Source organism: Chiloscyllium plagiosum, chromosome 28 (genome assembly GCF_004010195.1).
Source record: "Chiloscyllium plagiosum isolate BGI_BamShark_2017 chromosome 28, ASM401019v2, whole genome shotgun sequence".
Classification (NCBI taxonomy): domain Eukaryota; kingdom Metazoa; phylum Chordata; class Chondrichthyes; order Orectolobiformes; family Hemiscylliidae; genus Chiloscyllium; species Chiloscyllium plagiosum.
The window spans coordinates 23537962-23561314 of NC_057737.1; the positions used below are offsets into that span (position 1 = coordinate 23537962).

The 23353-nt window shown below is 41.4% G+C and overlaps 1 protein-coding gene across 3 annotated transcripts in view; it reads right to left on the minus strand.

Annotated features, from left to right (window-relative positions):
- pitpnm3 (PITPNM family member 3) overlaps positions 1-23353 on the minus strand; it is a 658838-nt gene that overhangs the window by 109465 nt on the left and 526020 nt on the right. For all 3 annotated transcript variants that reach the window (XM_043718503.1, XM_043718506.1, XM_043718505.1), the window contains 2 exons: positions 15747-15866; positions 15137-15321 (listed from right to left, as the gene is read on the minus strand). In XM_043718503.1, coding sequence (XP_043574438.1) covers positions 15137-15321; positions 15747-15866 — 305 coding nt within the window. The remainder of the gene's footprint in view (positions 1-15136; positions 15322-15746; positions 15867-23353) is intronic.

Sequence of the window (23353 nt, forward strand, 5' to 3'; positions counted from 1 at the left end):
GATTTGATAGAGACATACAAGATGATCAGAGGATTAGATAGGGTAGACAGTGAAAGACTTTTTCCTAGAATGATGATGTCAGCTTGTACGAAAGGGCATAACTACAAATTGAGGGGTGATAGATATAGGACAGGTGTCAGAGGCAGGTTCTTTACGCAGAGAGTGGTGAGGGCGTGGAATGCCCTACCTGCTAATGTAGTCAACTCAGCCACATTAGGGAGCTTTAAACAATCCTTAGATAAGCACATGGATGATGATGGGATAGTGTAGGGGGACGAGCTGAGAATAGTTCACAGGTCGGCGCAACATCGAGGGTCGAATGGCCTGTTCTGCGCTGTATTGTTCTATGGTCTATGTTCTACTCAGCATCTTTTAACATTGTCCCACCAAAGATATCTGCAAACGGTTGCAGGATATTATTTTACACACACTGAAGATTTAAACTGCTTGTGGTAAAACAATATGACATTGTAAGGTACACATGATAAATGTGATACTTCATGATTCAACAGGAGTCCAAAGAAGCATGATTAAGAAGAAACGATAACCCTTAATACAAGGTCTACTTTTTGGGATTTCCCATACAATTCCAGCACAATAAATTGTGCCTTCACTTTGTTTTTAATTATTAAAATTGCTTGTAATTGTTTCAGTGGATTCATTAGAAAGGAACTGGAAATTTAATCGTGTGATATTTAAAGTAAGTATTCGATCAATTATTTCTCTGTAACATTATACTTCCGAACTCTCATTTTAATATGGAAAGATGATGAAAACACAAGAGCTAGTGAAATTTTAATGTTGGATGGATTTTAATAAAGTTTTATGAAAAAGAATATCAGTAAACTATTTTATATGAATGGAATCAGAGTTATATTTAAAATTCCATAATATATCATATTTCTAATAATTGATCTATCATTCTTCGTGCTTTTAAATCTCATTCACACAGTTACAATGTTAGACAAGGACATCAACCTTCTCTGGTTATAAAAAGAATTACATCAGAATTAATAATAATATTCATAGGATAAGGTGGAAGTTATAGCCTGGAGTTTTGGCAAGCCAAGAAGACACCACAAGCCTTTAAAAATGGTTCAAGTGGAAATCCCACCTCCAGTTCCAATTGTTGCTGGTCGGGGAAAGTGGGTGGACATGTGATCCACAAAGAAGGTTTTTGTTCATCTCCACATAGACAGATCTCAGAAACTATGGCGGACGTTGACTGAATTGGCATTAAGCCGGAATGGTAAGGTATGAGAGGCCAGGAATGCACTGGTGCTGGGTTAGCAACGCTTGCCCAACCTCCGCAAGACTAGAAGATATAGGAGCCGAATTAGGCCATTCGGCCCATCACATCTGCTCCACTATTTGGCCTCTCGAATTTACTCCACTGTCATATCAAGGCTGATGCGTTTCCCCATCCCATTCTTTTGCCTTCTCCCGGTAACACTTTATTCACTTACCAATCATGAACCAGTCAATGACTTGGCCTCCAGAGTACTCTGTGGCAATGAGTCCTGCAAATTAACTACCTCTGGCACAAAAAATTCTTCCTCATCTTCTTTCTAAAGGGTCACCCTATAATGCCGATGCTGTGCTCTCAGGTCCTAGACTCTCCTCATAGTGGAAACATCTTCTTCAAGGTCTCTATCCAGGCCTCTCAGCATTCTATAAGTTTCAGTCATATACCCCCTTCATCCTTCTAAAGTGCATCAAGTACAAACCAAGAGTCCTCAACCGCTCCCCAGGACCATTCTTACAAACCCCCTCTGGACCCCTTCCAATGCCAACACATACTTCCTTAGATATGGGGCCTAAAACTACTCTCAATATTCCAAATGTAGTCTGACCAGAGCTTCATGCGGCCTCAGCAGTATATCCCTGCTCTTGTATTCTAACTCTCTTGAAATGAATGCTAACATTGCATTTGGCTTCCTAACTGCCAACTGAACCTGCATGTTAACCTTAGGAGAATCCTGAAATAGGATTTTTAAGTCCCTTTGTGCTTCAGATATCTGAACGTTTTCTCCATTTAGAAAATATCTTCACCGCTATTCTTCATACCTAAATGCATAATCTTACACTTTCCCACATTTTATTCCATCTGCCACTTCTTTGGCCACTCTCCTAACCTGTTCAAATCCTTCTGCAGCCTTCCCACTTCTGCAGCCCTACAAGTCCCTCCACGCTCCTTTCTGTCATCTGCAAACTTAGCAAGAATGCCCTCAGTTCATTCATCCAGATCATTAATGTAGAACATGAAGAGTTGTAGTTCCAACATGGACCTCTGTGGAATTCCACTAGTCAGCAGCTGCCATCATGGAAAAGACCCCTATATCCGCACTTTCTGCCTTCTGCCAGTCAGCTAATCCTCTATCCATGCCAGTACCTTGCCCCTAACACCATGAACTTATTCAATTTACCAGCCTCCTGTTCAGGACTTTTTCAAAGGGCTTCTGGAAATCCACATCCACTGGCTCTCCTTTGTCCAACTCTCCTTTGTTACATCCTCAAAGAATTCTAACAGACTTGTCAGGCATGACCTCCCCTTGACGAAGCCATGCTGACTCAGCCTTATCTTACCATGCACTTCTAAGTACTCCACAAACTCATTCTCAATAATGGACTCTAAAATCTTACCAATGACCAAGGTCAGACTAACCCACCTACAGTTTCCTGACCTCTGCCTCCCTCAATTCTTAAACAGGGGTGAAACATTAGCCATTTTTGAGTTCTCTGGGAACTTTCCTGACTTCAGTGATTCTTGAATGATCACTAGAAATACCTCCACTATCTCCTCAGCTATTTCCTTCAGAACTCTGGGGTGTAGTTCATCTTGTCTGGATAATTTATTCACCTTCAGTCATCTTCAGCTTTCCCAGCACCTTCTTCTCAATGACAGCCACTACAATCGCCTCTACCCTCTGGCTCTCTTGAAGTTCAGGTATGCTGCTGGTGTTTTCCATTGTGAAAACTGATACAAAGTACCTACTCAGTTCTTCCACTATATCTTTGTTCTCATTACTAATTCTCCATCTTCATTTCCAATGGTCCAATGCCCACTCTTGTCACTCCCTTACCTTTTCAATATCTAAAAAAAACTTTTGGAATCTTCTTTTATATTACAAGTGAGCTTACTCTCATATTTCATCTTCTCCTCCTCCTTATTGCTGTTGTATTTATCCTCTATTGATTTTTAAAAGTTCCCCAATTCTTTGGCTTCCACTAATCTTTGCCCATAGCATGCGTGTTCTTTTGCTTTTATGCTGTCCCTGACTTCCCTTATCAGCCATGGTTGTTTCATCCTCCCCTGAGTGTGTTTCTTCTTCCTTGGGATGAATTTCAGCTGTGCCTCTCAATTTACTCCCAGAAACCCCTACTATTGTTGCTCTACCATCTTCCCTGCTAGGCTCCCCTTCCAATCAATGCCAGCCAGCTGCACCCCCATGTCTTTGCGGTTACCTTTACTCAATCGTAATATCATTACATCTGATTCCAGCTTCTCACTCTCAAACTGCAGGGTGAATTCTGTTCTATTATGGTCACTGTTCCCTCGGGGTTACTTCACCTTAAGTTCCTGAATCAAGACTGCCTCATTACACATCACGAAATCCAGAATTGCCTGTATCCTAGTGGGCTCTACCACAATCTGCTCCAAACAATCACACAGACATTCCACAAATGTCTTTCCTCAAGATTTGCTACTGACCTGATTTTCCCTGTGCACCTGCATAAAGTCCCCCATCATTATTGTAACAGTGCCTTTCTTATATCGCTTTTCTATCTCCTCATTTATTTGCCTTCCTAGATCCTAACAAGAGCTAGGAGACCTGTACACAACTCCTATCAGGGTATTTTATCCTTTGTGGTTCTTCAACTCTACCCACATAGATTCTATGCCTTTTGACTCTATATTACTTCTTGCTAACCATTTAATTTCATCTCTTACTGGCCCATTGGTAAGTCCTTGGATCTTTAGGTCCCAGTGAAACCACCTTGCAGCTACGTCTCTGTGATATACCCACATCATTCCAGCCAATTTCAATTAGCGCAACAGGCTCATTTACTTTAAAAACTGTGTGCATTTAAGTACAACGTGACTGTCTTCCTTCTCATAGTTGGCCCCTTATTTGCTGTACCTGAACTTAGGTTCCTGACCCTTTACATACTCTCTGCCCTATTACTTGTGCTGCAAACTTTAATAACCTCTGGGGAGTCCTCCCCACTTTTAACTTTGGGAATATTTTTCTATGCAACTGAAACCACTCCCCCACTATTTAGTTTAAAGCCCTATCCACAGCACTAGTTATGCAATTCACCAGGGGTTACAGGGAAAACCAGCCATGTGGATATGAACCTGGCTCAAAGGGAGAAGATAGACGGTGGCGGTGGAGCATTGCTTTAAAGCCTGGTGGCCTGTGACCAGTGGTATGCACAGGAATCGGTGCTGGGTCTACTGCTTTTTTGTTATTTATATAAATGATTTAGATGTCAACATTGGAGGTGTACACCACTTTTGGAATATTGTGTGCAATTCTGGCCTCCTTCCTATCGGAAAGATTTACAAGGATGTTGGCAGCGTTAAAGGGTTTAAGCTATGGGGATGGGCTGAACAGGCTGGGGCTGTTTTCCCTGGAGCATCAGAGGCTGAGGGGTGATCTTAAAATGGTTCATATAATCATGAGGGGCATGGATAGGGTAAATAAACAAGGCCTTTTTCCTAGGAAGGGAGTCCAAAACTAGAGGGCATCAGTTTAGGGTGAAAGGGGGATAATTTAAAACTGACCAAAGGGGGATCTTTTTTATGCAAAGGGTTGCGCGTGCATGGAATGGGTTGCCAGAGGAAGTGGTGGAGGCTGGTACAATTACAACATTTAAAAGGCAGCTGGATGGGTATATGAATAGGAAGGGTTTACAGAGATATGGGCCAAGTGCTGGCAAATGGGACTAGATTAACTTAGGATATCTGGTCAGCATGGTCAGTCATACCGAATGGTCTGTTTCCCTGCTGTACGTCTCTATGACCCTTGTGACCCTGGATCCAGCATGATTCAAGAGGAACCCATTCAATTGGGACAGCTCCCTCCTTCCCCAGTACTGCTGTCAATGTCCCATGTATTCAAACTCATTTCTCCCACAACAATCTTTAAGCCCTGTGCTTACCTCTTTAATCATGTTGACCCTGCTCGTGGCGCAGAAGGGAAATTGGAGATGATTACCTTTTTGTTCTGATTTTTAGTTTAGCCCCAAGCTGCTCATATTTCCTCAGCAAAACTTCTTTCTGCTTTCTACCTACGTCATTGCCACCTACATGGACCACGACAACTGGACCTTTCCCCTCCCACTCCAAGTTCCTCTGGAGCTCAGATGAGATATCCTGAACTGTTACACAAAGATGAACTTCCAAGGTTCAGCAGACCCCCCCATAATGAAAACTTTGCAATTTGGGGCATCTTTCACCCTGAGGTTCAGGAACATGAGCAACCCATTTTCGCAGCCAAAAATCTGACATCTTGAATTTCTATTGGTCATTTTGAATTGCTTGGTCAGTAAAGGTGCTGGAAACTTTGTGAATAGTAATGTGCGCATTGAGCACTCCAAAGATTTTGTTGAGTCTTTTATATAAAAAAGGTAAAGTTTCCATAATCCTACTGGATCATAAGATGGCTCTATCATCAGAGAGATTGTTTAACCTAATGGTACCTTGCCTCAAGCAATGGGAGAGCTTGAGAAGGAGAGTCTTTCATGGTAACTTTAGCTGGTGCAGGAATTGAATCAATGCTATTGACATCATTCTGCTTTGCAAACCAGCCATCCAGTCAACTGAGTTAACCAACCCTCTTTACTGTTGATATGTCACAACACAGAATCTAAAAAAAATCAAGAGAGTTTGAGACAGTTCACCAAAGCTATGCATTCACAACTCCAGCATGTTTGTTTTATTGTCAAATGTTCTATCTACAAGAATTACTGGATTGACATCTAAACATCCTAATACATACTGTTGCTCCCTAAATTTGTGCCTTTAGCTTTTAATACCTGTATTCTCCTATAATCATCAGCTCAGTTTTATAGCTAACTTAAATTATGCACCAGTTAATTGATTAAAATTAATGGATTTTACTAAGTGATACAGCACAATGTACCAGAGGGGAAGTAGGATTCTTATCAATTTTGCTGCATGTATTGAGTCCCTGATCTCTCCTAAGCTGACTGGGAAAGGGATTGAATAAAAATAATTAGGTGAAAATAACTCTTGACCTCTTTCCAGCTTTGGATGCAGATCTGCTTTTCAAGCAATGGCACAGAACCAAAAGGCCACAGTAAGTTGGTTCTTGGACCACACCAACCTTATCAGGATGAACCTACAGCCTTCCTGTATTTCTACAGGCAACTTATCCAGCAGAAAGCTTCACCTTTCAGCCATTTGCTTTGCTTCACTTGGTCAACTCGCAGAACATGGAATTAGTTCTAATTGGGAAGGTGGCTGGAGAGGACGGACATGCAGAATCATGGAATTGTTACAGTGCAGAATTAGGCTATTCGGCCCATTATGTGTGTGTGCACTTTGTCTTAGGGCCAAACTCCTGTCTGATTCCCATAACTCTTTGCATTGTTTCTATTTAAATAATTGCCCAATGCCTTCTTGAATGCCTCAATTGAACCTGTCTTCCAGGCAGTGCATCCCAAGGCATAGACTCATAGAGATGTACAGCACAGAAACAGGCCATTTGGTCCAACTCTTCCATGATGACCAGATATCCTAAACTAATCTAGTCCCATTTGTCAGCACTTGACCAAATTCCGCCAAGCCCTTCCTATTCATATACCCATTCTGATGCCTTTTGAATGTTGTAATTATATCAGCCTCGACCACTTCCTCTGGCAATTCATTCCATACACGCACCACCCCTTGAGTGAAAAAGTTTCCTCATAGGTCTCATTTAAATCTTTCCCCTCTCACCCTAAACCTATGCCATCTAGTTGTGGACTCCCCCACCCCAGGGGAAAGACATTGTCTATTTACCCTATCCATGCCCCTCATGATTTTATACAGCTCTATAAATCCTGACCATTCACTGCGTGGAGAATATTTTCTTTGCATTTGCAAAATACTTCAAATGTGTGCTCACTGGTTCTTGATCCTTTTACAAGCAGAAACAAGTTTCTGCCTATCTACTCTGTCCAAACCTCTCATGATTTTGAAAACGTCTATGAATTCCACATTCAGCCTTGGCATCTCCAAGAAAGACAATCCCAATTCCTAAACCTTTCCTCACAACTGAAGTAACTCATCCTGGAACCATTGTAGAAAATCTCTCCAGCATTCTTTCCAGTGCATTTGCATTCAAATCCTTCCTATAATGTGGTGCCCAGAATAGAACACAATAAGCCAGCAGTGCCTTTTCTAGTTTCAGCATCATTTCCCTCCTTTTGTATTCTACACTAATATTAATGAAGACTAGATGCTATTTGCTTTATTGATAGTTCTCTTTACCTCTCTTGCCACTTTTAATGATATTGCACAAACACATCTCAGTCTTTCTGCTTCTGTAAACCCTTTAGAATAGTATTTCATATTGTTTCTCCACATTCTTTGCATCATGTCCACTTTGGTCTTTATCTACTACCCATTCCACCAACTTATCAATATCTTCTTGAAATCTTGCATTTTTAAAAATTCATTCATGGGATGTGGGCGTCATTGGTATAGCCAGCATTTATTGTCCATTCCTAATTGTCCAGAGGGCAGTCAAGAGTCAACTATGTATTGTAGTGGGTCTAAAGTCACGTGTAGGTCAGGCCAGGTAAGGATGGCAGATTTCCTTGCCTAAAGAATATTAGTGAACCAGATTTTTTTTTCCTCGACAACTGATAATGGTTTCATGGTCTAATTCCAGTTTAATTCCAGATTTTCTATTGAATTCAAATTCAACCATCTACCATTAAATTCTAGTCTCCAGAACATTACCTGAGCCTCTGGATTAATAGTCTAGCAATGATACCACTGGAGCATCACCTTCCCTGCTCCTCACAGTTTTAAAGTTTCTTCTATGTTTCATGTCATTCACAAACTTTGAAACTGTTCTCTGCATACTAAAATCTAGATAATTTACATGTAACAGGAAAATACTGACAAATCTTCCATTACACTCCTTCCTCCAGTCCACAAGTATCAATTGATCATTACTCTCTATTTCCGATCACTCAGCCAATTTTGTATCCCTGTTGCTATTGTTCCTTTTATTCCATGACTTATCATTTTCCTCACAAGTGTATTGTGTGGTAATGTATCCTTTACAAGTATACACTGTGATGATTCTGTTCCTTTATTCTGTCTTTGACATTTTTTCCAGAGAGGTTGCAAGAGACACAGTCTCTGAAAGGTCTAAGTTGGTTGGGTTTTGGGGCCAGTTTGATTACAGCTAACAGGTACTGCCTCAGGCAAAAGGCTATCTAGTAAAAAAAACACTTCTCCAATGAAAGGGGAGTGGTCACTTTTCAGCTTTTCTTTGGTTTGGTTTGTTTTTTTTTAGCAGTCTGGCTGTTCACTGAAAGCAGTCATGCAGTTTGAGGCTGCTAGTCCAAGAAACAGTTACATGGAAGAGGGTGTTCATGCTGCCATCTCTCTCTCTCTCCTGTAAGACCCTGTGTTTGATTTTGTGGCAAGGGTTGTTAATGGGGATTGTTGCAAGTGTTGGGCACAGCATCATTAAGTTGGTATCATCTATTGAGTTTTCAGCTAGGTTCGGTTATTATGTGTTTCATTTGGTAATCTTGTAAATAAATTCTGTTTTGTTTAAAACTGAGTGGTTTGACCAGCAGTATCCTTCCTGGAATGTCTGTGTTACAGCAGGTTAAAACAACTCGCAAAGTTAGGGTCTAGCTACTTTCTTGAAATATTTTGAGGGGGGGGGGGGGGTTCCGATTGGTCCGTAACAACGTCAACAGGATTATACAATATTGGAAGCTCTCTGTTACCTCATCAAATAACTCTAGCAGGTTAATTGGACAAGATTATCCCTTCGGAAATCCATGCTGAGTCTTCTGAATTAGCCCATTATTTTTCCATATTGCTGCTAGTCCTATCCCAAATGATTGCTTCTAGAAGTTTCCCCACCACTGAAGTTAAAGCAACTGGTCTATAATTGCTGTGTTGATCTTTACCTCTTTTGAATAAGAATGTAATGTTTCCATTTCTCTTGTCCATAAGCAGCCCTTCTAAATCTGGGAAATATTAAAAGATAATTACCAGTGCTCCTGAAATTTCCAGTCTTACTTCCTTCAATGTTCTTAGATGCACCTACCTGCCCTTATTGGTATTTATTGACTTAAACACCAATGATTTATTGTATACTTCCTCATTATTATTTTTAAACCCTTCTATTGACTGTGTATTCTCCTTTGTCGTGGCCTGGTCAGCATCTGCCTCATAGGTAAAGACAGATATAAAGTATTCAGATTAGATTAGATTAGATTCCCTACAGTATGGAAACAGACCCTTCGACCCAACAAGTCCACGCTGACCCTCCGAAGAGTGACCCACCCAGACTCATTCCCCATATTTATCCTTGACGAATGCACCTCACACAATGGGCAATTTAGCATGGCCAATTCACCTAACCTGCACATCTTCGGATTGTAGGAGCACCCGGAGGAAACCCATGTAGACACAGGGAGAATGTGCAAACTCCACACAGACAGTTGTCCGAGGCTGGAATCGAATCCCGGGTCCCTGGTGCTGTGAAGCAGCAGTACTAACCACTGAGCCACCGTGCTGCCCCCAAAGCCTACTGCACCTGGTATACCCAGGCGATCTACCATCCAAGTACTAACCAGGCCTGAGTTTGCTTAGCTTGCGAGATCAGACATTTTCAGACTATTCACAGAGTCATACAGCATAGAAAAAGATTTTTCAGTCCAACTAGTCCATGCCAAACATAATCCCAAACTAAACTAGTCCCACCTAGCTGCACTTGGCCCATATCCCTCCAACCCTTTCCTATTCATGCACTTATCTAAATGTTTTTTAAATGTAACTGTGCCTACATCCACCAGTTCCTTAGGAAGTTTGTTCCAAACGTGTACTACCCTCTGGGTAAAATATTTGCCCCTCATGTCTTTTTTAAATCTCACTCCTCTCATCTTAAAAATATGCTCCTTAGTCCTGGGGAAAGGTCACCTACCATTAACCATTAACCCTAACTATACCTCTCATGATTTTATAAGGCCACCTCTCATGCTCCCATGAAGAAGGTCCCAGCCGATCCAGCCTTGCTTTATAACTCAAACCTTCCATATCTAGCAACATTCTGGAAAATCTCTTCTGAACCCTCTCCAGCCTAATAATATCCTTCCTGGAACACAACAACCAGAACTGCACACAGTATTCCAGAAGAGGCCTGACCACAGTGTCCTCTACAACCTCAACATGACCTCCCAACCCTGATACACAAAGATCTGATCAATGAAGGCAAGTCTGTCAAACACCTTTTTAACCACCTGGAATATATGTAACACAAACTTTAAAGAATGATGGATCTGAACCCTTAAATTCCACTGTTCTACAACACTGCCAAGGTCCCACCATTTATTGTATAATCCCTGCCCTTTGTTGTTGTACCAAAATGCAATATCTTGCATTTATCCAAACTGAGTTCCATCTGTCATTTTTCAGCGCATTGACCCAATTGATCAGGCTCCCTTTGTAACCTTAGAAAACCTTCTTCACTGTCCACCATGCCACCAATTTTGGTGTCAACTGCAAACTTACTAATTGTGCCATCTATATTCTCATCGAAATAATTTATATAAATGACAAACAATTCTGTTAACACTTCAGCCAGAAATGATGCAATACATTTCCTATAGATATAGAACACAGAGTAAGTCAATTCAATTTCCTCTCCTTCTAACTGCAATCCTTCCTGCAGTTGTTTGAAGAAACACAAATATACTCGACAAAGGACAACATTAATGTGGTAGTGGAAAAGATAAATTGGATGAAGAGAGCAGTTTTTTATGACGAAGATGCACTGTGAAGTTTCTTTTCCAGTTGCCTGATTACTGGATCAATTCATCAACACAGCAAGGTAAGAGAGTCAGTGCTAAAATCAAGCTCAGTTGTTAGTCTATTTCTTCATTGAATAAAGTCTGAAACTACTGGAATAGCATTGCAAAGCAGCACAAGACAGGCAAAAGCACAGGAAAGACACACATTAAGGGAATGCACAGGGTGATTAATTGACCTTCATATGAAACATGGCACTGGCTTCATTTATAGATTTTTTTCATCAGACTTCTCAGACATGGTATCATACACCTCTACAGCAGGTGGGACTTGAACTTGAACCTTATAGCTCAAATGTCAGGACACTACCATGTGCTACAAGAACCCTATGCTTCATTTGAAGTAAGTGGATTGTAATTGTTATTTAGCATTGAATGTTCTGGTGTATTGTGGGAAGAAGAAAGTTATGCTGGTCAGTAAGAAAGGGAGTGTAAGGTGTGGGCTGTTGGTGACAGGTTAATCGGGATTGCCATTGTTGGCACTGCAACTCTTCAATGGTCACCTGATTAAATCTGAGCTGTTTAGGTCACCTCCTCCCATTGTTCAGTTCCTCATGGTTTTGTACTCCCTCATCACCAAATAGTTGGTAGGAAGTTCGGTTTTGATGGCAATTCTGTATAGCATTTATTCGTGAGATATGGTCATCATTGGCTAGACCAGCATTTATTCCTTATCCCTAATTTCCCTTGAAGGGCTGTCTTTGTGAGTGGCTGCAGTCCATGGGATGGTAGGTACATCTCTAGTGCTGTTGAGAAGGGATTTTGACCCAGTAACAGAGAAGAAATAGCAATATAGTTCCAAGTTGGGATGGTTGTGACTTGGAGGTGGTAGTGCTCCCATGCAGCTGCTACCCTTGTTCTTCTAGGTGTTGGAAGGTGCAACAGGAGCTACTGCAATGCATCTTGTAGATGGTACACACTGCTGCTGCTATGGATGGTGGTGAAAGGAGTACGTTTTGAATGAAGTAGATGGGGTACCAATCAGACATAGCAGAATGCCACTAATTATGACACACATACATTAATGCAGCAGGAATCTTTCACAGCAGTCCAAGAAGCAATTGAGGTGCTTCTAATCACCATTGTACTGACTTACCAGATTTTATGTGGTAACATGGATTTCAATTTATGGGTGCTTCGAAAATATAAATAGATTGCATAAAAAAATTGTTAATCGTGTCACTAGCAGATAGTCCCAGCTACCTCCTGCTTTGTTGCAGTGGCTCAAATTCAGTTTGTTCCTGACAGATGCCAGGATGCTGCAAGAGTCAGTGCCCATGGTCAAACCCCAGGTGAGGCTGATGGAGCAGAATCCCTTTCGAGTCCATTATTGGGGAAAGTTTTCATGAATTTCCTGAGAAGTCATGTGCCTATAGTCACTTTCACCCTGTACCACCTGTAGCTTGAGCTGCTCTGCACAGCCTCTGTTCAATCTCTTCAGTCATGCTGCATTCCAAGGACACTGCCTAGCACTGCATCCTGGTCTGCGAGCAACCTGTTTATGCCAAAACCTTGGAATCAGGCGTAACGTCCTTAATGCCGGTCACACCATTCACTGTGGACTTTAAAGAACCTGGGAAGACACCAATCATTTGTGCAATTGTAGCAACAGCAATCAGCAACTGACCTGAAAGTAGTTGATGGTCTCATTAAATACCACAGGAGCAGATTATGTCCTTTATTTTAATCTTTATTCATAAGATGTAAGTATCATTGGCGAGGCCAATATTTATTGCCCATCCCTGAATATCCAGATAATGGATAATGAGCCTGCTTCCTGAATTGCTGCATACACATTGTACTGTTAGGAAAGGAGCTACAGAGAACAAGGAGATAGTTCCAAGTCAAGGTAATTTGTGATCATACATCTTGACTTTTGGGGTGTAGAGGTTGAGGATTGGAAGGTACAGTTAAACATGCCTCATCGAGTTGCTGCCATACTTCTCATGAATGGTACACTGTGCACTTGTATTGGAGTGAGCAAAATACTAAGCTGATGAATGCAGTGCCAATCAAGCAAACTACTTTGTACAGGATAGTATTGAGCTTCGTGAATATTGTTGTAGTTGCAGTCATTCGGACAAATGTAAAGGATTCCATCACACTCCTGAGAGGTGTCTTGTAGATAGTGGAAAGGCCTTGTGTGACAGGAGTCAGGAGAGGAGTTACTTGCTAAAGAATTCCCAGTTCTAACTCGAGCTTGTAGCTGCACTATTTATGTGCCAGACCAGTTAAGTTCCTTGTCATAGGATTTTGACACTGGAAGAATCTTCATTGGTAATGCCTTTGCATGTTGAGGGAAGGTGGTTGGATTCTATCCCTGTTGTAGATGGCCATTAACTGGTACTTCGATGGTACAACTCTGTTTGACTGCTGCACAGGTATTCAGCTGTGCAAGGTTAAGTGAGGGTGTTGGCTGGAATTCTGCACTACAAAATTAGACCACTAGCATCAGATCTAATGTGCCAGCTGTGCATTTAGCTGGTAGTCATTTACCTTGTGTGTTGATATCCTCATTAATTCAGTGCTCTGCACATCTGCCTGAAATGTATGTGAGCATTACATGTGCTGCTTTAGAAATCCAATCATATTGCTCATAAATATAGTTCTACCTTCCGATGAGCAGTCAGTTTATATTTACCATTAAAATGCAGTCCTCACTTTCTCCATTAAAATTCAAGCTTTATGGACAGGTAGCAAGGAATGTACTGGAAGGCTGTAGATGTGAAGCATACAATATCTCAACATGAGCCAGGAAACCTTGATATGGATTGATGAATGAATACTCCAAGTCATAAAATTCTATGATAATCTAAATATATTGCCCTGAAGTAAACACCCTAGACCTTCTGACGGCCATTGGAATCCATCCAATTGTAATCCAGTCAAAGAAAAATGTAGAATCACCTTCCTATCGCATTTTTCAGTCAGGAATTGGAGTGTAGAGGCCTCCATCACAGTTGTTGTTCAGGCCTGAATGCAGTGCAATTGAAGGCAAAGCCTAGCTTTCCTTGACACTGGAGGACCTGGTAATATCTTTACATCCAACAGCAGCAGCAGCAATGTAACCAGAGAGATCTACACTTAAAGATGAAAGTTTTACAGGTATTACATGGCATTTTATTATTTTTCCTGGTCGTTTTAAACATTTAGTGCTATTTTTAGTGATTAATTGTAATGTAATGATTTTTATTTCCCAAGATTTAATGTCATTTTTATCTACTAATTCTAAGCATAATTCATTTTTTCCTCATAATTTCAACATTCAATGTTACTTATTGTCTCTTCTAGAGTGTGAGTGTCGGTGAGTGGGCAGTGAGTGGGAAGAGGCAAGTGAGTAAAGTGCATGACAGAGTGGTAGGTGAGTAGGATGGTAGGTGGCAAGGTGGCAGCTAGGTGGATGAGGGCTGAGGGCAGGTCAGTACGGGCTCACAGACTGATTGGTGGTGGGGTTCAGGTCTGGACAGACTGTCAGGTAGGATTTAGGGATGGAGTTACGTGTAGGAATGTCTGAGGGGGTTGGGGGAGGTGTGAGTGTTGGTGGGGTTGGGTATCCATAGGGGATAGTGGGCTTTGGAGCTTAATAAAAGGACCAAGTCAGATTGGAGGAAGTGTCAGGTCCATCAATGGGTTAACTGTCCAAGGGGATTCAGGATTGGAGAAGGTTAATCAAAGGAGGGGTGGTGTCAGTTTAATCATTATTTAGAAGCTAGGGTAGATTTTAATTACGCTAACTGTTCCTGGGCAACTATTAAGTAAAGTAAGTCAGAACTACCCGAAGTCTCGAACTCTATCTCAGAGTCAGGGTCCTTTTTCAGAAGGTTCCAGATGCTGGATAATGGTCTAATGGAGGTTTAAACTTCTTGGACAATTCCTGTAGATTCAATTTCATAGGGACTTACACATGGTCCCAACATATAACTTACACCTATGCAATGACTCCTTTCCAGTCTGAACATCATGGCCAATAAACTTAAAAATACTAGATTTACACAATAAAGTATCACCATTAATTTCCCAACATTTCTGTTCAGTTTTGATTTGTGGCCTCTGTGGCTGTTACCTTGTCAGAAAAGCATGATTCTGTGTAATGGAATCACAATTGTGGGTAGAAGAGTCACTCTGTTTCCTTGGCAATGGTTTCCTTGGCTCTTCAGCATCAATCCCTGAGACATCTATGTTACTTTTGCTAAGTCGTTTGCTGGAGCTTAAGTCAGATCCAGCATCATCTGTTAATAGCGTGCTATCCTTTTGTGGAAGGAAAAAAATAACAGTGATTAGCAAACAGATTGTGAGAAACGTCAGGCAAAATTCGTGGCTTTTTCCAGTTCTTTACAGAACCTGTTGTAGACAGAAAATCTTTTTCAAAATTAGACCAATACCTTCAGTTCTATCAAGGTGCGAAGAGCATAATTTAGTTCGTGTTGATAAGGAGCGAGGACATTACTATTGTCCTCAAGAGAGTTAAAGTCAGCACTATTCAAGAACACAGAGAAAAATAGAGAACATACCGTTTCTTCATGCTGAACAAAGCAGACTTGAATGCCAATTAAATCAGAAACAAATACCTGACAGGTTCAAACCCATTATCATCACTTGCACCTTGGTGCTAGGTCAATTGATTTTAACTTTAGTCAGTATTTAATTGAATACCCTTGTATAATTTCTAGTACCTGTATACTGCCAATACTCCCCCTCCTGCTGCTGTTCTGGCTTTCACATGTTGGATGTGCGCTATAACACAAGGCATCAAATCCCAGGATACCTCCAACACAGTCTCCAATCAAGCAAACCTATTGTGGATACAACAAAAACAAATGATCATTTCCTTTAGAATGCCACTCCATTTAATGGTTAAGCATGTTTGAGCTGAAGGGTGACCATATCGGTTTTCATACTGTGTTAAATCGTACCACCTACTCGTTGCATGTATCAGGTGAGCCAAATGCAACTGCAGGTTTGGCTCTCGCCCCCAGAGTAATTATTGCTCGCCATGTCTTCAAACTCCACAATGGGAGAGCCAAATAATAGGTTTCATCCAGTGCAACTACCATTCCCCACATATTTATAGACACAATGGGACAGCCAAGCATAATAGCAGGTTTCAGTCTATTTAATTACCATTCTCTACAGCCTTGTAGCTTAGACCGGGACAGCCAGATGTAATAGCAGGTTTCTTCCTGTGTGAATTATCACATTCCATGTACTTAAACTCACAATAAAGGAACCAAATTTAATAACAGGTTCCTCCTCGTAATAACTGATCTCCATATAGCTATATTCCACATCAGGTGATATAACATTATACATTTCAAACACCTATATTGCACTTATGTGAATTTGTGTCCCATATTTGCAATGCAAGCATATTTTTTGTCCGTAGGGATACCTTTATTTCCTTGGAAAGCTCTGCGACATGGAGGTGTGCCTCCAAACACTTCTACCTTCCTATCCACCTCCCCCTACACCACCTAACATGCTCTTTAAGGAACCTATCCAATTAGCAGTTGACTCCACAGTTACATTCCCCAATTCCAAACATGTCCTCCGCTATTCTTGATCAAAAGGAGTGACCACTAACTGATCCAAAGAGCACGATTTAATCGTGTCACCCATTTCAGTGACAGGCCTCCTGTGAATTGAAGTTCAGAATTGAGATCACGAAGGAATGCTGGCCTGTTCTGGATGGGTGGTGATAGTGAGAAATACCTGGCTCAATCTGGGTTCTCTTCATCACAATCCGGTGGACCCCCTGCTTCTTGGAATCTTCCACTTCGTTGAAGTGTAACTGTTTGCCTGTTTATCTGGCTAATGGTTAGTGAACAATGTTTGAGAGGCTTACTGGTTTACATCTGGCTCCCTTTCCATGATCTTCAATTATAACCTGCCCTTCCAAATGAGTGGCAATGACAATGCCTTTCCCTAAAAGTGTGGTTGTGCCTGGTGATATCAGTAGGTTTGACTGCTATTTCACCCAGAGGCTCCACAATGAAGGAGGTTAAGACCCACAGAGACTGCCTCTGATTCCAATCGTAAGGCTTGACTGTAACTGTTAAAATCATCCAGGTCCCCATGCTACAAAGATCAATAGAATTTGGAGTTCGCAGTGGCACCACCTGCTTGATTTTCATCCCATTTTTGTTAATGTCAGACATATTGTTATTCCAGTCTTCAGTGATTCTCTGTTTGATTATGTGATTTTCTTTAGTATTGATGCTCCCTGTGTTTAATTAGTTGGGGCAGCACAGTGGCTCAGTGGTTAAACTGGTGCCTCACAGCGCCAGGGACCCGGGTTCGATTCCAGCCTACTGTCTGTGTGGAGTTTGACATTCTCCCTGTGTCTGCATGGGTTTCCTCCGGGTGCTCCGGTTTCCTCCCACAGTCCAAAGATGTGCGGTTTAGGTGAATTGGTCATGCTAAATTGCGCATAGTGATAGGTGCATTAGTAGGGAGTAGGTGAATGGGTCTGGGTGGGTTACTCTTCGGAGGATCGGTGTGGACTTGTCGGCCGAAGGGCCTGTTTCCGCACTGTAGTGAATCTAATCTAAGCATGGCATTCCAACCAGAACTTTATCAACAAACACATCAATTTAGACCCCAACTATCACCCCCTGAGAAAAGGAACCAGAAGTGACTTCCCCACAGGAAATAACATTGCCACAGGAAATGACATCACCAACCCAAAGAACCCCAAACATATAAATAGAAAGCAGGAATTATCAGCATTGCTTCACATGAGGTCCATTGAAGATGTTACCTAGTAAGGTAACAAAACGTCTGGAAATGAACCTTTCAGCTCAGTGAGCAAACCTACATCCAAGAGTAGATATTTTAAAGTTCCTACACACACACACATATTTCTGTATCATCTCTGCATAGCTTCAAGATATAGCAGTTGTTACCTATGCATAAGACTTCTCATTACTGCACATATAATGAAATTTATTTAACAAACCAGCAAATACACAGGAATAAGTACCAGTTAAAACTGTCACCTGAATCTTCATGAATGTTTAGGATCATGTTAATCTCTGTCAAGTGTCTGTTATTTTTCTTAATATTATTTGGAAGTCTCAAGGATATTTATTTATATTTAAACACAAAATCAAAATCGGATGCTATCATGAATATTGACAATGAGAGTGCTTCATGCACTTGATATATGACCACATCTCAGCAAATAATTAAATCTGGAAATTATCACTTCAGTTTCACTGGAGCTTAATCTAAGGGTACAAAGCTAACAATTCACGAAGGTGTCAGATACACAACGTAAAATCTGCACTGTAGTAGGGCTTTATTACATCTGTAGCTAAGGCAAAATCATTATATAATAAAAATGTTTGCAAATCTGTGCCCTAGAAACTGCAAAGTAACACATTTGGCAAGAATTTAAAGGAAGCTATGCACTCCCTGGAAAATCAAAGTTGAAGTGAAGTGAAGAAATAGAAGAATCCGGAAAGACAGGTACGGCGATCATGTGAACACATGATAATCAGGCTATGAAAGACAACAACAAAAGCATTCAGTATATTTCTGGAGGGACAGAATTGAAAAGCAGACATTGTCCTAAGTACTCACGACCAATATCCAGCTGGTCTCCCCATATCGGTGGAGAAGCTTAAAAAAAAATTGGATTTTTTGGAGAAACCATGGAATGGAAAAGTGAGAGGTGAAAATGGATGGCAGAACCCACACAGGCATGTTGCTGACAGCAATCAACTAAAAACCCATTGCCAGGACCACCAATCAAAAAGGGACAGTATCCTAACCCTCGGAACTGATGGCTTAATCTGGCAGGGCAGCAGCTCAGCAGTGCCCCCACGAACAGTGGCGATTGCTAAGGTTGCAGTTCTAGGCCGAGGCTGCCCTAATGGTAGATGATTCTCAATGACAAAGGTTCAAGATTTGCCATTCCATCTATTGGGGATTGAGGGGAATCTGCTGACCACAGAGATGCTGCAGCCATGACGGTGGCCATCAAGGACTACGGCATGCCTGTAATGTGGACCATTACGGCATGCAGATACTTTTCACTCAGCATTTCTTCCACATGGCAACAAGTAACAAACAAACAAGCAGTTCAATGGGTTTTCCAGTGATCAGTCAACATCCCACCACTGGCAATAGAACAGTGGCTGCTCTGAGATGTCACACTCCCCTCTCCATACCTTTCCTGACATTCTGCCAAACTTCCATACTTCTTGTCCATCCTTGAAAGGGCCGGAAACTTCCAACCAATGTTTGACATCTATGACTTTTCGTTGTGTTCTGATGAAAGATCACAAACCTAAAAGGTTGACTAATGTGTCTCTTTCAACAAAGCAACCTCACCCACTGAGTATTTAGAGCTTCCTTCTGCTCTTACTTCAGATCACCAGTATTGACAGTAGTTTTTCTCTGGTGGTTGTGAACTTAAAGTAAAACTAAAGGAAGAGACCAGAGGCCAAAGGCAGGCTCTCTTCAAAAAGAAAGATCCATACCAATAGAATGACAGTTTATTTTTGGCAGTCGACAGGCCATGAGAGTTGTTAAGCTATTTTAGCAGTCCAAGGAGACAGGGCGAGAAAAAACTATTGAGTCTTCAAGTGCAGCAAGAAAATATCAGTGAGTTAGTATTTGGCTGTGCATATCAGGAAAGATAGAGATGGCGAAAATCACATCTGGTGAATGTGCACAAGGTTACTGGAAAGAAACGTTTGTGACTGATCATTTGAGTAAGATAGAATGAAGGTAGGAGTGATACTTTACTGTGGTTGAGTGTCTGTGATGGATATTGCTGAGAGAAAGGATTAAATCTTTGTCTTTGCTGCTTATGATACTGTCTTTCCAAATTGTCACATGCTTTTTCTCCCCTCACTTTTTGTGTAAGCAATTTACTTCTTTTATTACCAGTAAATTGACAGTTCTTTTGTGAATGTGCTCAGTGACTGACCAGCATGGTAATCGGACTTCAAAATTAAAACAGCTGGACGGAATTTTCCCATTTTCTCGCTTTTCTCTGAGTGAGATTTATGTTGCCTGATCCGTCAGGTCTCTTGTCACTTTTAGCACATTATCTACCGCCCCTCGCATTTCATTCAATCTGCAAATGGCTTCTTTGGTGCCATTTTGAGGCATCATGCAACAGGAAAGGTTGACATATTCACCACTTTGGGAAGGTACAATGTTTACATCACTGGCACCACAGTAAAACCCCATCACTACAGCACCTGAGAGGCAGCAAACCAGGAAATTGTCTTTAGACTGTGAGATACCAGTGTAATCCCTGAGGAGGAGAAAGTGAGGACTGCAGATGCTGGAGATCAGAGCTGAAAATGTGTTGCTGGAAAAGCGCAGCAGGTCAGGCAGCATCCAGGGAACAGGAGAATCGACGTTTCGGGCATAAGCCCTCTTTCCTGAAGAAGGGCTTATGCCCGAAACGTCGATTCTCCTGTTCCCTGGATGCTGCCTGACCTGCTGCGCTTTTCCAGCAACACATTTTCAGCTCTAATCCCTGAGGAGTCCAGTTTTACCTCTGAGGAAATGTCCCAGAAAGGCAAGTTCACTCCATCATTCGCAAGCAGGTGCCTGAAAGTGCTGGTGGATAGAGTGATGGAAAGGAGGGCTGTTCTTTTTCTGCTGATCAGTAAAGGAAGCCATCAAACTCAATCAGCATGACATGCAGAAGTGCAGGGAGAAGGTTAATTATCTTCAGTGTGAATCTGCTGCGTAAGTCCCATGATCACCCCACTGCTCCCTTCCATTCACAGCATCACCAGTCATCCCAACTCTGCCATTCTCCAACCACTCTCCAATGCTCATGGACTGCAACTCTCATTATTGCATGCATTGTGTCCACTCAACAGTTCTCACCTGCCTCAGCGTCCCAAATTACGAAATATATACAAAATACCCTGCAAGGACTGCAACAAACAGTACATTGGACATACAGGCAGGAAACTAGCTACCAGGATACATGAACAACAACTAGCCAGCAATAGACGTGACCAACTATCACTGGTATCCATACACACAGACGATGGGGGACACTAGTTCGACTGGGGCAATACATCTATTCTGGGACAGGTTAAACAAAGACATGCACTGGAATTCCTAGAGCCCTGGCATTCAAACTGGAACTCCATTAACAAGCATTTAGATTTGGACCCCATTTACCAACCTCTCAGAAACAGAACCGGAAATGATAACACCTACCACAACAAACCAATACAGATAAATATAAAACGGGACAGAATACCAGTGCTTCACGGAGGCTCACTAATGATGTTACCTAGCATGGTGACAAAACATCTAACAACAAATCTTCCAGCTCAGCAAACAAACTTATAACCTGAACCATTCATGCACTTCTTACTCATTTTGGACAACTTATGGCATCCCTTGTTCATGTGTCACCTTTAACTGCTCTTCCATCTGCTGTCATGTTATTGATCTCTCACTTTAGCTCATTGTAGGAAACATCCCTCCTACTACAGCAGCCTGACTGCTGGGCCTGTCATGCCTGGACAGGTTGCACCTGACCTGCAGGACTGACCATGGCCAGCTCCCCCAGATCGGAGTCCATTGAGATCTCGGCTGTCTGTGGCAGTACCCTCTGACTGACTGTAGTCCCTTTTAAGTGGACTAAGGACTGCTCCCCCTTGACTTTCACACATGAAGCACTTAGAGTATTTGCCATGTGAGGTGCTGACACATGCTGTGGGTGTGATATTGACATGGCATGCTGCAGTACAGAAACATGTTCGACTGCTCACTGCTCTGAATCATGACTTCATGACTCTCCCTTTGTGCTATAAAGCAATGCAAGCTGCAGAAGGTCACAGCTTCCAAGTAAGAATGAAGTTAGTGAGTACTGAGTATGCAAGCCTTAGGCCATAAGATGCATTTTCTGCATATATACAAGATGCACATGTGTCCCTACATAGAAAGGGACCTGACAGAAGCTTGTAAATAACATGTGTCCCAGAGGTCCAAAGTGACATCTTGATAGGCTGACATGGTGAGTGAGTTGGTTTGAAAGCAAGCATGTAATGTGCTGAGGCTGATGGACTGCTAATGTCAACTTGCTTGGCTAAAGGGTGGAAGAGGTTAGTGGTCTGTCTAACACAAGGAGCACTGTGGCAAAGACAGTTCTTTTTGTCACTCATGGGATGTGAATATTGTCGGCAAGGTCTAGTTTCTTGGGGATGGAGAGGAGAATTAAAAACTGCAAACAAATGAAGTTAGTTAATAACAAGATGCAAATGCATGGAATTGAGGCAGTTGCCATTCATTAGCAAGATTCTGAACTTGTCATTTCAACCCAAAGGGAAAATCAGACACTACTTTTCTTTTCATCAAGAATCTGATTTTTACTATATTTTCATGCCACTACCCAGGCTGCTCAAGGAGCAGAGCATTTGGTTCATGATCTAGCAATCCAGATCTCTCTGCTTTCTCTGGAATCCAGCATTACCATAAGCTGGGATCATTACACAGATCAACCTTCACATGAGTTTGGTTGTCTGGGCAACAAATGTTGGAGGAAACAAACCTTTTGCCCGAAAGAGGTGATCAATGGAGAATCAGTGGTCTGTTTGCAAGAAATAAAATTTTGCAGGTGCTGTGAATCTGAAATAAGATGTTAGAGAGCACCCTTTGAAAGCAAAGTACAGAGATAACACTTCGATCACACTCCAAGACCTGTACAGCTCTTCATTAGCTGGTCAGAAGAATTGAAACATAAGTCCTCCCTCCTCAGGTACCTACTTGCTTTCAGCATTTTCTCTTGTTTTATTACCATTATCTCTCACTCACTGAAAATTATAGGGTATTATTTTGGAATCAATTTTGTTTTGTCAAGACCTATTGATGATCCATATAACTTTTTCTCAAATATCTGGGTTTTAATAGGTTAATTCCTTTCTCGTTTTGATAAAATATAAAGAAGCAGCAGAAAAACCTTGGGTTTCTAAGTCAGCAGTAAAATAGCTTTCACGCTCCATACTTACTCTATAATTCATGTAACGTTAACATTAATTACTATCAGCTACAATTTTCAGTTTTTAATATTTTACCAGTACAGAAAATCCAATAGAATACTTGATAGAAGACTATCAGCAGCTATATATTCTTAATCAATATGCTTTGATAAGCAACAGTATTGTATCATGTGATGTGAATGACAATGATGTTTGGATAAATTCTGTTGAATTTTGCAGAGGAACATCTATATATTACATATATATCTCAATTCCAACTACATGAAGTAATTATGCATTATTGCAGCAGTCCGAGG